We start from the raw sequence: 14,045 nt of genomic DNA, 5'->3' as shown, positions 1-14,045 counted from the left end.
GCGAAAATACATGCTTGTTGACAACCTTCAGTGTAGAAAGATACTGGGCGTTCAGCTGTTGCAATATCGAGAGTATATTGCATGCTTCCAATTGGCAGAACAGATGGGCGTGACATGTTCAGAAAGACGACACCGCCGTGGCCGTTTCTGGCGCCCCTTCGCTCGACTTTGGCTTGATGGTCCCGGGCAAAAACCCCAATTGCACACTGTCTGCCTCAAGGCCATTGGCTGCGAACCACACCGCGTGCCCCGCAGGACGTTCGTGGTGAACTCGCTCTCGCCACATACTGCCATATATCTTCCCTCCGCAGCTCACGCATCATGGCGTCGTGGGGTTTGAGGTCCCCGCGGTGCCCGGTGCCTCTACTCCTCTTCTTTCATCTCTTTTTATTTCTGTCAATCTCCTGCGTCGACGTATCGTCGGCCTCCGTGCCTCGTCTCTGCGCCGTTGTCAACTATCACTCCGGTACACCTCCCCCCCCCGTTCTTCATCGTTTCGTTTTTGTCTTCGCTTTCGTTCTTTGTCAATCTTCAAGTTCCGATCCGTTGTTTTTTTAAATCCGTAAATGCATCGTTTAAAGGCCCGTTTATTATCTTCTTTTGTGAAGATCCTTTGTCGTCTGCAGCAGATGGTTAAGATCAACATCATAATCATAATTTTAATATTTATTTTATGGCACGTGCACAGCAACCGCTCCGGGACCGGTCGATGGCTTGGCCACGCCCACCACCGCCGCGACGTCGTCAGCGTGGAACGACCTCGCCTGGGTGAGGGACGCCTGCGCCCGCAACGCCGGCGCCTCGTTCACCTTCGCCGACGCCGACTGGCAACCGCAGCCGTCGCTCCGCATCTCGACCGACCTGGCCCAGCTCCAGGGCCTCGCCTCCTCCAACGGCCGCGTTTGGCGCTCGGTGACCGCGCGCCTGTCAACCGACGGCGCGCGGCTCGAGCTGCTCAACATCACCATCGCCTTCCGGCTTACCCTCGCCAAGCCCGGCTTTGCCAGCGTGAGCGAGCTGTCGGGCGTGGTGACCAAGACCCTCGCCGGCGGCCTGCCGCTCGAAGCCGCCGCCAGCCTGCCCATCGGCTGGTACGGCGCCCTCCAGAAGCCCATCGGCGCCGCTGCGGGCTCGCTGGTGCTCTACGACGCCGATCTGTTCGACGGCACGCTGCCCGCCGCGGTTGTGAGTGGTGACGCGATCAGCGACGAGCTGCTCGAAGTGGCCGCCACGGTGCGCGAGGCCGCCGGCAGCCCGGCCCTACGGCAGGTGCTCTTCGACACGACGCCGTCGGCGCTGACCGACGCCACGCTGCGCGGAGCCTTCCTCAACGCATCGTCGCTCACGCCGGTGACCGCGGCCGACGCCGTGGGCGGCCAGGTGTGGCGCTCGGCCTCGGCCGCGGCTGCCACGGGCCTCGTCTTGCAGAGCCGGGCCGAGTGCCGCGGGGCCTCGTGCGCCGGGCTGCCTTTCGTCGCCGCGCTCGAGCAGATCGTCAACGCCTCGGTCCACCGCCAGGGCGACACCAACCTGTGCGCATCGCCGGCGGTGGTGATCGACTCGCTGCGGGCGTGGCTAAGCGTCGATCTCGCTGTCATGTACTCGCCCGCGGCCGGCGCCGACTTCACACACGCGTCGGTGCGGGTGCGCGGCATGAGCGCACGCAGCGAGGCCCTGTTCCGCTGCACCGGCCAGAACGGCTCGTTCATCGGCATTGCGCTCTCCGTGACGGCGCCACTGAGCGACTCGGTGGCCGACTGGCCCCTGTCGGCGCTCACCGACCAGCGCACGTCGGTGGGCCTCCTGCGGGCCATTCCGCTCGCTAGCCACGGCTGGATGGCCGGCAGCGTGCTGCGTGCGACCGAGAAGAACGGCACGGCCGGGCCTACGGTGGAGCTCTTCACGGTGGCGCCCGGCGATCTGTTCGGGTCGGACGGCGGCGGCCTTCTCCTGGCCGACCGCGCGCTGAGCGTGTCGACACTCAAGGCCAACGCGACGGCGTTCTTTGCGGCCGTGCAGCGCCGGCTGGCGACGGACGTGACACCGATCGACGCCCGGCTAGCGGACCTGTTCCCGAGCGAGTCTGCGGCGGTGTCGGCCGCGGTCGAGGCCTACGCCGCGCAGGCGCTGCAGCCGACCTGGCTCGGATTCCTCGCATACCACGCCCGGCGCCACCAGCACCAGCTCTTCGTGTCCGCCGACGGCCAGCTGGCCACTCTGTCGGTCGACTTCGGCCTCCCGCCCACGCAGCTCACCGCCGATTCGGACAACACCACCACCGCGGCCACCATCGTGGCCCAGGCCAACCGTGCGCTCGACGCGCTGGGCAGCGCCGTCAAGGCCAAGTACGGTGGCATCACCAACTCCTACGTCGTGCCGACCGTGTCGTCGGACCTCTCCAACGCCAAGGCCAGCCTCACCGGCTTCTTCACCGCGGCCGTGACCATCAACTGCTCAACGAGCGCGGTGGCCGTAGAGGTCGCGCCGCAGTACTCGGCCGTGGCCTCGCTCAAGGCCGACTTCGCGGGCGTGTCGAGCGCGCTCTTCACCGCGGCCGACATCACCTACGACTTCTCCTCGGCCGCCGGCGCGGCGGCAACCATCAGCGCCACGCCGGCGTCGGCCCTCCAGGGCGCCATGGGCAGCACGGTGGGCCTCACGCTCGAGGGCCAGCTGGCCATCGACGGCCCGTGGACCAACGTGTCGGCCCTCGGCCCGCAGCTCCAGACCATCGCCAACGGCGTGGCCGAAGTGACCTGGGCGCGCGGCGTCGTGCGACCGTTCGTCGACGTCGACTTTGGTCGCATGTCGGCAAGCACGCGCCTGGCCGACATGATCTCGGCCCTTGGGACCAACATCACCGCCAACGTGGCCCCGGCCATGCGCGGCTGGGCGCTGGCGCAGCGGATGAAGGCCGACATCGAGGCCCACGCCGCGGGCGACGCCACCGTCGTGGTGCACGCCCACGTGGTGCCGCTGGTCGGTGCATCGCAAACGATGGACGTGTCGCTGGTGGTGCATAGCCAGCGGCGCGTGCAGCTGTCGAGCGCTGGCACGACCTGGGACTCGATCGCCGACACGGCGCGCCTGGCGATCCCGCTCGCGCTCACCACGCGGCTGCGGTTCAGCGTGAGCGCGTCGGCCGCAACGGGGGTCTCGTTCGGCGTGCGCGGCGGCGGTCGGCTCACCGGCAGCTGGGCGATCCCCTTCACGTACCACATGCTCTCGGGCGCGGTCACCAACGGCTCGGCCGCGATCGACGTCAGCCTCCCGGGCGGCGGCGCCAAGCTGAGCCTCGGCCTCGACGTCGCCGCGTCGCAGCCAACGACTGTGAGGAATGCGACGAATTCAACGAATTCCAAGAATCAGGAGCCGCTGGCGCTGCGGGCCGAGATCTCGGACGACGATCTGGTGGACCAGCTGGTGCCCGCCGTGCTGGTGGTCACGCAGGCCGCCGATGGCAGCGACGCGACGATGGGCACGCGCACCATCAGCCCGTCGCGCCTGGTGTCGGCCCTGGGCGAGGCCCTTCTGCCCGCCCTCACGCAGGCCTTCACCGGCGCGCTCAACATCGCTGTGCCGCCGCTCAAGAAGCCGCTCGGCTCCATCACCCAGTTCAACGAACTGGTCACGGCCGTCAAGCCGTGGCTCACCACCGCGGCCGACCCGACCCTCGGCGCCGCGCGGCTGGTCCAGTCCGCCACCTTCTGCACTGCCACCGGCGCGTCCACACCGCTCGCCTTCAACGTGAGCATCAACGACTTCGACCCGGTGCGCTGCGAGGCCGCCGCGCCGCTGGCGCCGACCAGCCTCGACGCCCTGCGGGCCGACATCGCCACGATGCTGGCCGGGTGCGGCCTCGCGGGCTATCTCGAGGCCCAGGTGATCGACGTCGAGCGCGTGGTCACCCCCAACGAAAGCGACCGGCAGTGCGGCCACGTGGGCCTGTTCCCCGCCGTGCCGGGCATCGTGTGGAACTTCGCCATCGCCACCGATCCGATGCCGCCGACGGCCAACATCACCTTCGGCACCTCGACCTACATCTCCACGCCCAAGCCGGCCTTCGCGACGTGGACCGACCTGGCGCGCCTGCTGGCCGCGGTCCTGACCCACGACGATGCCGACCCCGCCGACGCTGCACTGGTGGCGGTGCCCGAGTGGACCACGGCCGAGGCCGGCGTGGTGGTGCCGCCCGAGCTGGCCGCCTACTACCCGCCGCGGCTGCCCGCCGTGGCTATCCGCGTCGAGGCCCAGCACACTGCGGTCGACCACCAGTTCGAGCTCGACGCCCAGATGAGCACCGCCGACGGCGTGCTCCAGCTCCAGTCGCACACCGACGTGGGCACCGGCACCGTGCGCTCGTCCCTGTCGGCCGCCTTGGTGACCGTGTTCGGCGCGCCGCCGCTGGGCGGCCGCGGCAACATCAGCCTCAGCACCAACTACGACGGCGTCAACACGACGGCCAACGCCACGCTCGTGCCCGCCGCGCCCGACAACACGTTCGCGCTCATCATGGGTGCCCAGATCCTCTCGACGTCGGCCCCGCCGGCCAACGTCGGCGCGCGCCAGCTCATCACCCTGCTGCCCGGCAAGCTGCTGAGCGCGGCCCTGATCGACGACGTCGTGCCCCAGATCGACCCGGCCCTGCGGCCCATGTTGGCCGTGTACGAGATGCCCAGCGACGGGCTAATCTACCCCGTGACACAGATCCGCTTCGACCTGGGACCCCACCAGCTGGCCGACGGGCGGTGGGCGGTGCCGACGGCGTTCGGCCTCGAGGCCACGTCGCAGCTGCCGGCCCTGACCAACGCCTCCAACGTGCCCTCGCAGTCGGTGGTGCTGGCGCGCGACGTGGCCATGCGCCTCGCGACGCGGGTCGAGACCGTGGGCGCGCTGCTCGACGGCGAAGGCCGCAGCAACCGGCGCGCGGCGCCCACGGCCGAGGGCCGCATCGCCATTCTCGGGTTCACGTCGGGCCAGCACGCGGCGCTGAGCCAGGTCGAGGTCGAGGTCAAGGGCGTGGGGCGCTACCAGACCATGGCCGAGCTGTACCCGCCGCGCGAGACCTTCTTCGACCAGTTCGCGGTGGGCGTGGCCCTCAACAACTCGGCCGCGGTGGGCGGCCTGCAGATGACCGACCTCCAGCGCGTCGACACGGACCTGCCCGACGTGCGATTCGCCCAGGAGGGCCGCTGGGCCGTCGACAGCCTCGATGCGCTCAAGGCCCTGACCACGCAGGCGCTCACCAGCTGGACAGCCGAGTTCAACGGCACCGCGCAGGCTGTCGACACATTCCGCAGCCTGTTGCATACCAACGACTCGATCTGCACGTGGATGGGCCTGGCCTCCAACGTGTCGCAGGCCATCGTCACGGCCAAGGCCGCCGGCGTGCGGCTGCCCTTCAGCCAGCACGGCTTCGGGTCGCTCCTGTCCGACAGCCTCGCCTCGTCGCTCGCCGAGCTCCACACCAGCGTGTGCGTCAACCACGAGCCCTTCTCGCTGGGCACCTACTGCCGCGTGGCCCGCGGCGCCTTCGGCGGCACCACGACGGCCTGCGCCAACGCGACCCTGTCCGAAGCGGGCCTCACGGTCGACCTGGTCGTGGTGCCCTTCAACCGCTCCTACGTCGACCAGCTGCGGTTCGACACCAGCTCGCTCTTCAACAACGCGCAGGTGCCGGTGGGCCTCGGCGCCAGCGGCGACCTGTCCCTGCTGGGCGAGTTCGACTTCCGCATGCGGCTGCTGGCCCGCTTCGGCGGCGATGAAGGCGGGGTGTCGTTCGGGCTCGACCCGGCCGGGACCTACTTCTCGGCGCGGGCCGGGTTCGACGTGCAGGGCACGCTGCGGTTCTACTTCGGCCCGGTCTCGCTCAACCTGCTCACGGCCCACGCCTGGCTGGGCGACCCCGCCACCCTCATCGTCCGCCTCCTGCCCACGTCAGCCGCTGACGTCACCGCGCTCGAGTTTGTTTCCGCCGAAAAGTCGTTGTCGTCGACAGAGCTTGTGACGGTCGACACTTGGTCGAGCCCCGAGGCCGGGGCCTTGATCGACACGCAGGGCCGGCTCGAGATCTCGGGCAATGCGGGCTTCACGGCCGTGGTGGGCTTCAGCACCAGCGTGCAGTGCTCGATCGACGTCGGCGTGCCCGACCTGGGGGCCTTCCTCGCCGGCGGCCAGCGCCCCAGCGTGTCGCAGCGCGGCTGCGGCCAGGGCTTCGCGCAGGAGCTGCTCAAGGCCCTCCTCAAGCAGTCCCTGCTGGACTACTTCTCGTCGCGCTTCCTGGCCCAGTGGGAGTCGGGCTTCGCCCAGTTCCTGGGCCGCCTGTTCGGCCACACCGGGCCGCTGCGGGCCGGCGGCCCCGTGGTGCCGCTGATCGACAAACTGGTCACGGCGCTGATGACCGACAGCGTCGGGCGGATGAACGGCGCCGACGCCATGAACCGGCTCACGACGGCCATCAACGGCATCACGACGTCGCTGCTGCAGCGCAACACGACGGCCGACATGCAGAAGCTGGACCAGCTGGTGCTCACGCTCATCACCAAGGCCCTGTGCCGCGAGCTGGCGCCGGTGCTGGCCGAGTGCCCGGCCGTGCCCGACGTCACGTCCCCCGAGTACGTGTGGCCGCTCCACTTCCGCGGCACCAACTCGCGGCCCCTCGCCCGGCTCGGGTTCAGCCTGGGCGGCCACGGCTTCGCGGCGCTCGACCTCAAGTGCGCCGGCGCGGTGGTCATGGAGTGGGACCTGCAGTTCGTCATGGCCTTCAACCGCACCCACGGCCTCGACTTCCGCTTCGACCAGTCGCCCGAGGTCTTCACGGGTGACATCGCGCTCGAGGTGGTGGGCGGCTGCGGCCTGTCGGGCACCATCGGCTGGATCGGGGCCGACCTCTCGATCGACCAGCCCAAGCTGCTCGAGGGCCGGCTCACCGTCGACCCCCGCTTCCAGGTGGACCTCGCCGTGCGGGCGCAGATCTACGGCAAGGCCGAGCTGGGCCTGGGCGGCAAGCTGGCCGAGCGGTTGGCCCACGCGCCCGACGCGCTCGACGCCCTGCCCCACTGGCAGGCCGCGCTCAACCTCACCTGGGGCTGGGACCTGCGCGCGCCCAACCAGGCGCTGGTGCCCAAGTTCGCGCTGACCGACATCCGCTTCTGCGTGGGCCGCCTCCTGTCGCACGTCGTGTCGTCAACGGTGTCGCAGACCGTCGACCGGCTCCTGCGCCCTCTCGAGCCCGTGCTCGGCCCCAACGGCCTGCTCCTGCGCCCGATCCCGGGCCTCTCCGACGTGTTCGGCCACGACCTCAACATGATCCAGCTCCTCATCTACGCGTGCCGGGTCAACGGCGAGTGCCAGCTCAACGGCGTCGTCGACGCCCTGCGCACCTTTGTCGACATCTACCACAAGCTCGACACCGTGCGCCAGATCGCGGCCGCGCTCGAGGGCGACGGGTGCAACGTCGTCCAGCTGGTGCGCGACTTCGTCGTCGACTTCAACACGCCGGTGCCGATCCCCATCTACGACGGCGCCATCCCGCCCGGCGGCCTCCAGTTCAACGGCACCGCCGACGCCAACCCGCAGCTCAAGCACACCGTGTCGGCCTTCTACGCCGGCGTCGTCACCTCGGGCCACTTCGGCGTGCGGCTCTACATGTTCGACAACATCGGCCAGAACCTGGTGAGCGCCATGCTCGGCCAGGACTTCCCGCTGGCCGGCGTCACGCTGCCCGACGTCACCTTCTTCGTGTCCAAGGAGTGGTGGATCCCCGTGTGGGTCTTCCCGCGCGTCGATCTGGTGCTGGGCGTCAACGCGCGGTTCACGCTGAGCTTCGGCGGCGTGGCCCTCATGTACTCGGGCCTGGCCGACGCCTACAAGACCGGCTCGCCGGGCGCCCTCTTCGGCGCCCTGGCCCTGCCCACCCGCAACGACGACGGCTCCGAGCGGTGGCCCGTCCAGGCCGCCATCGGCTTCAAGGGCGGCGTCGGCGTCAGCATCTTCATCTTCCGCGGCGAGGTCTACCTCACCATCACGCTCGAGGGCGACGCCGCCTTTGTCGACATCGACAGCGACGGCTGGGTCACCTTCAACGAGATCGCCTACCTGGTGCGCCTCAACGGCATCAAGGGCGCCGTGCGCCTGCGCCTCGTCCTGCGCGCCGGGTTCGGCATCAAGATCCAGGCCTGCATCCGGCTGCTGTGGAAGCGCAAGTGCTGGACCCTCTTCAACAAGCACTGGGACCGGTCGTGGCCGCTCTACGACAACTCGCGCCGCCTCTTCGACTCCATCGCCGCCGCCTCGGGCTCGCAGTCCTCCGTCAACCTCGGCATGGTCGCCTTCAACCCGCAGACCGGCCACTCTGCTCTCGGCTACGATGATGATGATGATGGTGATGGCTACTACAACGGCCACGGCGTCATCGTCAACGATGATGATGACGGCACGATGATGATGAACACAACGATGATGACGATGATGAAGCCGATGGCGGAGATGCGTGCGGCGGACCAGACGGACCTGACGTACTCGATCTACCAGACGCCGGCGGGACTGACGGTGGACTTTGCGCCGATGGGCATCGGGGTGGGCTCAGGCGCGCCGCACCTGTCGCGCGCGGGCCTCCCCTCGGGCCAGGCCATCGCGGCCTACGGCAACCCGGGCGCCACGCCCTTCACCTGGGCCGTCGGCTACGTGGCCCAGACTGTCGCCATGCCGGCCTATGCCACCGCCACCCTGCGCTTCCTCGTCTCCGAGTACCCCGGCGTGAGCGCGATGACCGTGTCGCCGCAGGTGGTGTCGCCCGACACGGCGCCCGGCGTGACGGTGTCGACCTGCGCGCTGCTCCACGTCGCGCAGCCCACGACGGGCGTGGCCTACGGCGTGTGGGGCGTGCCCTGCGCGACGCTGCTCGAGTCGATGGTGACCAACAACGTGTCGCTCGCGGGCGCCGCGGCGGCCTACCCGCACCCGCTCACCCTGTCGGGCGAGGCCTGGGCCGTGTCGAGCACCATCACCGCCACGCAGCTCACGATCGCGTCGGGCTCGCTCTCGGCCATCGACGGCCCCAGCGCGGCCCAGGTGACGCTGCCGGCGGCCTACCAGGTCCTCACCGTATCGGGCGACCTCCAGCGGCCCGCCACCTACACGCTGGCCGACGTGCGGGCGGGCGTGACCGCGAGCGTGACGGGCGGCGTGGCCGACGATCTGTTCGTGGTCCAGGGCATGCACCTCCTGCACGGCAGCACGACGATCGCGGGCGGCGCGGGCGTCGACGCGAGCGAGGTGACGATTGTGACCGACGCCGGCGTGGAGCTCGACGTGACGGTGACGCCCGCGTGGCTCGTGGTCGAGAACGCGCTGGGCGTGGCCAACACGCTGCGGCACAGCAGCGTCGAGCGGCGCACGTACCTGGTCCACGGCGCGCCCAACACGCGGTCGCGGGTGACCCTGTTGGCGCCGGAGCGCGACGACTCGGTCGTGATCGTGGCCCACGGCGCGCCCGGCAGCACCATCGCTCAGCAGATCACCGGCTGCGACGGCAAGTCCGAGGTGCGGTACTCGTTCCGCGACGGCGGGGACCACGAGCTGCGCATCGGCAACAACCAGCGGGTGACCGACATGCGCTGCACTGTGTGGCTCGACGCCATTCCGCCCGGCGGCGCCGGCGGCCAGACGGTGAGCGTGATTATCGAGGCGTCGGCCGAGACGCGGCCGCTCCAGTACGACGTGCAGGAGAACGCCATCTTGATCTACGACGTGGAGGGCGACGGCAGCTTCTTCCACCTCATGTTCGACCAGATCCAGCGGGTCCAGATCCAGTTCGGCGTAGGCGGCACGGTGCTGCGCATGGCCGAGGGCACCACCGGCACCGAGTTCTTCTTCGACTTTGTCGACACCAACGCGACGACGGTGAACGAGGCCCGCATCGCGGCGACCAACAGCCCGGTGCTGCTGGCCGGCCACCTGACCACGGTCGACGTCGGCCCGGCCCAGACCGCGATCGTGAGCGTCGACCCGCTGCAGGACATCCTCGCGCCCGTCGCGATCGCCCAGCCGCCCGCACAGCTCCCATCTGCGCTCGTGCGGCTGGCCTCGGGCACCGGCCCGCGCGCGCCGGCCCAGCACTACTACCTCGACAGCGCGTGCCTCGCCGCGCGCGACCGCAGCTCGTCGTCGGGTGCGCCGTCGCCGGTGCATGTGGGGACCAAGCCGTCGGCCTGGCTCTGCGGGCTGATGACCCAGCACGGCCTGCCCTCCGCGGCCTGCGCCGACCCGTGCCCGGTGATCTACACGGGGCCGATCAACGTCACCATCGCCACGGGCTGGGCCGACGACTCGTTCTACGCCGCCGACGTGGTGGCGGCCAGCGTGGCGGTGAGCCTCGGGCCGGGCGCGGACAACGTCACCTGGCTCGCGGTGCCGGCCAGCGCTGGCGTCGGTCGGGTCACGGCGCGGTTCGATCTGGGCCACGGCTCAGATCAGCTGCTGCTGGCCTCGCCCGTGCGCAACGTGACCGTGCTCCTGGGCGATGACACCGACGTAGACCAGGTGGCCTTCTACAGCGGCGGGCTGCCGGTGCCGCCCAGCATCAACGGCAACGTCGTGGCGCCGGTCGGCCCCGACGGCGCGGCGCTCACCCTCGAGCAGGTCCACCTTCAGGACCTGCTGTTCGTCTACGGCGGCAATCCCGCCGGGCCGCTCGGTGACGGCGTTGCTGTCGACAGCAATGTCACGTCATCATTGCCAGGCGGCCACCGCGTGGGCGACGATCGGCCGGTGGTGACGATCAATGTGACGGTGCCGGGCCAGGTGGTCAGCATGGACGCCCAGTCGGGCATCATCTACCACGTCGTCGGGTCGGCCCAGTCGGCCACCGTCAGCCTCAACGGCAAGGGCCGCCCGCAGCCGCCGTTCCCCGTCGCCGTCGACTGGGACCTGCTCGTTGACGTGCCGCCGTCCGTCGGGCTCTCGGTCACTATGCTCGCCGAGAGCGGCTCGCGGTCCAAGGCCACTATCGACATCGCCGACCAGTCGCCGGGGCCGTCGGTCCAGTCTGTCGACATCCGCTCGATCGACCCGCCCGGCCTGTGCAGCACCGTGGTGGGCCTGCTCGAGGTGCGCACCAACCACGTCGACCATCTCAAGATCGACGCCCGGCGCCCCATCGCCGCCCGCGTGGCCGGCACCGCCTTCGCCGACCTGGTCATCGTCACCCCCGATACGCCCGCAGCCGGCTCGTCCGCGTCGTCGGTCTATCTGGCCAGCGTGGAGAACACTACGCTGGTGGTCAACGCCACTGTCACCGTCGCCGCTCCAGCGCTGCTGGCCACTCGCGCCATCGTCGCCACGGGCCAACGCGCGCAACTGACCTTCGACGGCTACGCCTTCGGCAGCGGCGGCGCGTCGTTCGTCGACGGCTGCCTGCTGGGCGCCGGGCTCGCCGCGCCGTCTACGCCCTTCTCGCCGTGGTTCGCTGGCGAGGCCGCCGCGGCGCTGGGTAGCGCCACCGCAGTGGCGGCGGCCCAGGCATGCTCGTTCTATGGGCTTCGGTTGGCGAGTGTCAACCTGACCACGCCCGCGCTAAGCCTGGGCGGCCTCGGAGCCGATCGCGCGGTGCGGCGGGTCAACCTGCTCCAGGTCCCGGCGGCCGTAACGCTCGACGACGACCTCCAGCCCTGGGTGCGCACCACGATCGGGGCCGCCGCGCTGGCCGTCGACGACCGCTTCCTGCTCGACCTGACCGCGGCGGGCGGCATCGTCACCGTCGCGCCGCCTGTCTTCGGCCCGGCCAACACGAGCGCGCTCGACTTGTTCGTCAGCGAAAACGCCGAGGCGCCCTACTGCCGCTGGCTGCTCGGCGTGCCGGACAACGCCACGATCAATGGCACCGCGGCGTCGGGGGCCACGCTGCTGATGCAGGACGCCAGGCAGCGGGTGTCGCTCTACGGCTCGGCGCTGGTGTCGCCGCGCCACATGCCCCGCGTGCGGCTCCACGGCCCGCTCGCCGTCGCCGCGCTCCTGCACAACGCGACCAACGGCACCGCGCGCGACGTAGTGCTCAACCCGGCCTCGCTCTCGGTCGTCGAGGCGCTCGTGCCCATCGTGCCGCCGCCTCCGCCCCACGGCAACGACACCACCAACGGCACCGCGCCGTTCGTCTCGGCTCTGTCGCGCAGGGAGTTTGGCGATGACGTCAGCAGCGAGCTTAACCAGCAGCCGCTGTTGCACGTGGAGTGGATCATCGCATCGTGGCAAGAGCAGGGCTACCTGCGCGTGGAGCTCGCCGACGGCATCAACAGCGTCGTATTCAACCACACCAGCGCTTCGGCAGCGGCGGCGGCGGCGACCTTCCAGATGCCCACGCTCGTCGTGCGCGAGGCGGCCGCGGCCACGCTCGTCCCGCCTCAGCTCGGTCCGTCGCGCACGCCGTCGGTCAACCTGCTCCGCACGCGCGAGATCAAGGCCGACCTCTCGACCCAGTTCCTCGAAGCGCTGCCGGCCGACGTCGGCGACGATGAGGGCTACTGCCTGCAGCCGACGGAGCAGACCGACCGCAACTCGTGGCTGTGGCTCACCGTGCGGCAGGCGCCCTGGCTCGAGCCCTACCTCGCGTGCCGGCCCGACGCCGAGCTTGAGCGCTGCCGGCGCGACCACTTCGTGTCGCTCGACCTCGACCACCAGCACCACCGCCTCCGCGCCGTGCTCCACCTGACGCCATTGAAGAACGTCGTCCCTGTCAGCAGCAACCACTCCGCCAACCACTCCACCGCCGCCGATGCCGGGGAAGACGTGCCCTTCGTGCTGTTCGTCACCGCCGCCGGCGCCGACGCGGTCCACCACCCGATGGCCGTGGGCGCGCCCACCGAATGGGACTACGGCCTGAGCGTGCTGGTGCTCTTCGGCGGCATGATGGCCATCGGCTTTGGCTGGTGGGTCATCACCGGCAGCGTCATCCCGGCGGCCTGGGGGCCGTTCGTGATCACCGCAGCGCTGGCGGGCCTCGTCGAGTCCGACACGACGTGGGACCCGCGCGTGGTGTCGATCGTCGAAGCGGCCTACTGGATGGTGAGCTCGTTCGTGTCGGGCTGCCACCTGCTCGGCGTGTTCCACATCTGCGTGCTGGCCGTCTTCCTGGGCCTCGGCGCGCTGGGCCTCGGCGCCCTCTTCCTCCGGGACTCGTGGTCGCGCCTGCTGGTGCCGGTGGTCCGCCGCGCGGTGACGGCTCTGGCCGCCGTCGCCATCCCCTTCGTCATCGCCCAGGCGCCGGCCCGCGCCGGCCAGTCGGTGGGCTGGAGCGTGTTCACCGGCGGCCTCGGCCTATGCGGCCTGTTCGTGGTCGCGTCGCTGCTCTTCCACACCTTCGCCGCCATCCGCAGCCGCAGCCGCCGCGTACCGGCCGCCGCGCCCGCGCTGCTCCTGGCCGCGGTGGTGGTCGGCATGTCGATCCTCACGCGGCTGCGCTACGACGACGACGAGGTGACGCACAAAATCATCTTCATTGCCGCGATCGTCGCCGTGGCCGTCGACGGCGTGGCGAGCCTGTGCGGCATGCTGGTGCTGACGTCGCTGGTCAAGGGCTGGTGGCGCGTGAGCCCGGGCCTCATCTCCGGCGTCACGACGCTCGCCAGCGCCGGCTGCGGCTTCGCCTTCCTCTTCACCCTCAACCACAGCGCGGGCCTGCTGCCGCTCATCATGTGGTACGTGTGGGCGCTCCTGCCGACCGTGGCCGCCGTCTTCGTGCTGGTCCTGCCGTGCCCGGTGATCACGAAGTCGACGAACAAGAAGGGTACCACGGAGGAGCTGGGCCTGTCGGTGGCCGAGAACGAGAGGCCGCTGCTGCAGGGCGAAGAGTTCGGGCGGCGCGAGAACACCGGGTCGTACGTGCCGCCGCCCTTTGGCTCCATCAATGGTGGCTACGAGGGCGTCACCGGCGACGTGGACACCGACGTCGCGCGCCTGTAGAGCGAGAGAGAGAGAGAGAGAAACACTGTACATCGTGTCATCAATGAAAGCACTTCATTTCTCAAGCTCTGTACACGATTCGGCTTGGG

The 14,045-nt window shown here is 69.9% G+C and overlaps 1 protein-coding gene and 1 pseudogene across 1 annotated transcript; both read left to right on the top strand.

The window, feature by feature from the left end:
* The first annotated feature begins 673 nt into the window (after positions 1–673).
* Positions 674–1,555, top strand: ACA1_184660 (annotated as a pseudogene).
* A 41-nt stretch (positions 1,556–1,596) lies between these two features.
* ACA1_184650 (uncharacterized protein) lies at positions 1,597–13,956 on the top strand (the record flags this gene model as incomplete). The annotated part of the gene is made up of 1 exon (XM_004342458.1): positions 1,597–13,956. The coding sequence occupies one exon, from the start codon at positions 1,597–1,599 to the stop codon at positions 13,954–13,956; it is 12,360 nt and encodes a 4,119-aa protein (XP_004342507.1).
* Positions 13,957–14,045: the final 89 nt, after the last annotated feature.

The sequence above is a fragment of the Acanthamoeba castellanii genome (genome assembly GCF_000313135.1).
Source record: "Acanthamoeba castellanii str. Neff unplaced genomic scaffold scf7180000084746, whole genome shotgun sequence".
Lineage (NCBI taxonomy): Eukaryota > Discosea > Longamoebia > Acanthamoebidae > Acanthamoeba > Acanthamoeba castellanii.
Note: the sequence above shows the minus strand (reverse complement) of the source record. Positions and strands in the feature narration are given on the sequence as shown.